Source organism: Coenobita brevimanus, chromosome 84 (genome assembly GCF_032717465.1).
Source record: "Coenobita brevimanus isolate Jiangsu-jjx chromosome 84, ASM3271746v2, whole genome shotgun sequence".
NCBI lineage: Eukaryota > Metazoa > Arthropoda > Malacostraca > Decapoda > Coenobitidae > Coenobita > Coenobita brevimanus.
Genome location: NC_137037.1, coordinates 35,001,079 through 35,003,045, shown reverse-complemented (window position 1 = coordinate 35,003,045; position 1,967 = coordinate 35,001,079). Strand labels below are relative to the sequence as shown.

The 1,967-nt window shown below is 42.2% G+C and overlaps 1 protein-coding gene across 1 annotated transcript in view; it reads left to right on the top strand.

Annotated features, from left to right (window-relative positions):
• Positions 1-1,138, top strand: part of LOC145410123 (hemocyte protein-glutamine gamma-glutamyltransferase-like) — a 167,577-nt gene extending 166,439 nt beyond the window's left edge. The window contains exon 16 of the mRNA XM_080280321.1: positions 822-1,138. Coding sequence (XP_080136447.1) covers positions 822-960 — 139 coding nt within the window. The 3' untranslated portion in view covers positions 961-1,138. The remainder of the gene's footprint in view (positions 1-821) is intronic.
• Positions 1,139-1,967: the final 829 nt, after the last annotated feature.

The following is a 1,967-nucleotide window of genomic DNA, read 5'->3' as shown; positions in this document are numbered from 1 at the left end:
ATTCATTTACCTACATAAAGATATAAAGATGGGAGCAGACGCCTTGAAGCTCTTAACCGTGGTGCTCATCGCCGTAACTTAGGCCTTTGAGCCTGTGGGGGGCTTTTCATCCAATATCCTGGAATACTTTCCCTGCGTGTTTCCCTAGGTACTCAGTTAATCTACCAACCCTTAGAGGGTGGATGGACAAAAGAGTCGCGTAACGCCTGCTGCCCGTACCAGGATACGAACCCTGGTCTTAACGGGCCGGCAGCTTTGCAGTCAGCAACGCTGACCATTCAGCCACCCCAACAATTTCATGGTATCATTCAACAGTTGTCACCCATCTACCTCTACCTACCGACCCATTCGTTTCACCTACCAGTTTACCATCAGCTCTGCCATCCCTCCTACTCAAGGACATCTTGCAATTTACATCTGCTACTTGCAGATAATTTTGTTCTACTTAGGATGGCCGTTAGACTAGGGGGCTTCGTTGTAGGCTTCACTAACGCCTTTCAGTACTACACATCTTTCTGAGTTTGTTAATAATTGCCTCTTCTTTAGCTAGAATAAAAACTAAAATGTGTGGCCAAAGAGACGATATGATTATATGTTTGTCTCCATTTCTCAACTCACCCGTCCATCCACCAAACCCATCCGCTCCATGCCTTCCAACATCCCACCAACTGCAGTGCAACCAAACCATCACCTCCCTCCAGTCATTCACCCATACACCCACCTGACACCCATCCTAATAACTAAAGCCAGGCATTCTCCCATACACACCCACCAAACTTGACCATTCATTCATCTAACCCACCACTTTTATCCTTCCTCAGTGATGTAGCGGCGGGAGCGGAGATGAGGTACGACTTGCGCATCTTCCCAAAGAAGAGCGGCAACCACACCCTCGTCGCAACCTTCAACTCCACAGAACTCCTCAACCTTACTGGCTCAGCTCAGGTCACCATCAACTGAGACAGAGAAGAAACGTAGAGGAAACCTTGGAGCGAAGAGAGAAGAGGGGAAAAAAAGACGAGGGTAGACAGGGAAAAAGTGAGGGAAGGAAAAGTAAAGAAGGAGAGCGTAAAGAGGAAGAGATGGAGGGAAGAAAGATGGCAATTAAATACTCATATACATGAAGGGAAGATTGGTGGAGAGATACTGAGGAAAGGAAATAAGGGAGTAAGAGAAAGAGGAGGGAGAGACAGAAAAGTGAAAGGAGAAAATGAATGAACGAAAATGAGAGAGAGAGAAGGAAGGAGGGAGCAAGGAAGTGAGCGAAGAAGAAGTTGATGACACAGCAAAGTAAGAGAAGGATAGTAAACCAGGGTGGGACGAAGGGAAGCGAGGGAGAGGAGAAGACTAGGAATGCGAGGGAATTAATAGCTTGGAGAGAGAGAGAGAATCAATGATAATTATACAAAAGAAGATAAGAGAATTGGGAATGTAACAGAGGTCTGGAAAAAAGAAAGAAAGAAAGAACGGAGAAATGAAATGGAAGGTGATAGAAGGTTGGGGGAAAATAGCGGAAAGAGGAAGATAGGTCACAGATGTGAGGAGGAGGAAAAAGAATGACTTTAAGTAGGATTCTCAAATAAAGCTACGAAACTTCAGTACGGTAGTTTTATTTGATACGTGTTTAAAATCAGCAGTAATTAACCCAGAATAAACAATCCGTAGAAGCATATATATATATATATATATATATATATATATATATATATATATATATATATATATATATATATATATATATATATATATAAACCACAAATTCTGTTCTACTTTTAAAATACTTGTAGCCTTGCTAACTAACGTCTACTCATTCTGTAGTTTAATTATATACGTATATGCTTTTTAAGTGTGGTTGGTGAGGACACTCCGCATCTACTCACTTGATGTAGTGTTACCTTCAGGTGATTCTACACTGAATGACAAGTCAAATGGTTTTAAAACCGAGGAAACCACATTATACACTGGGT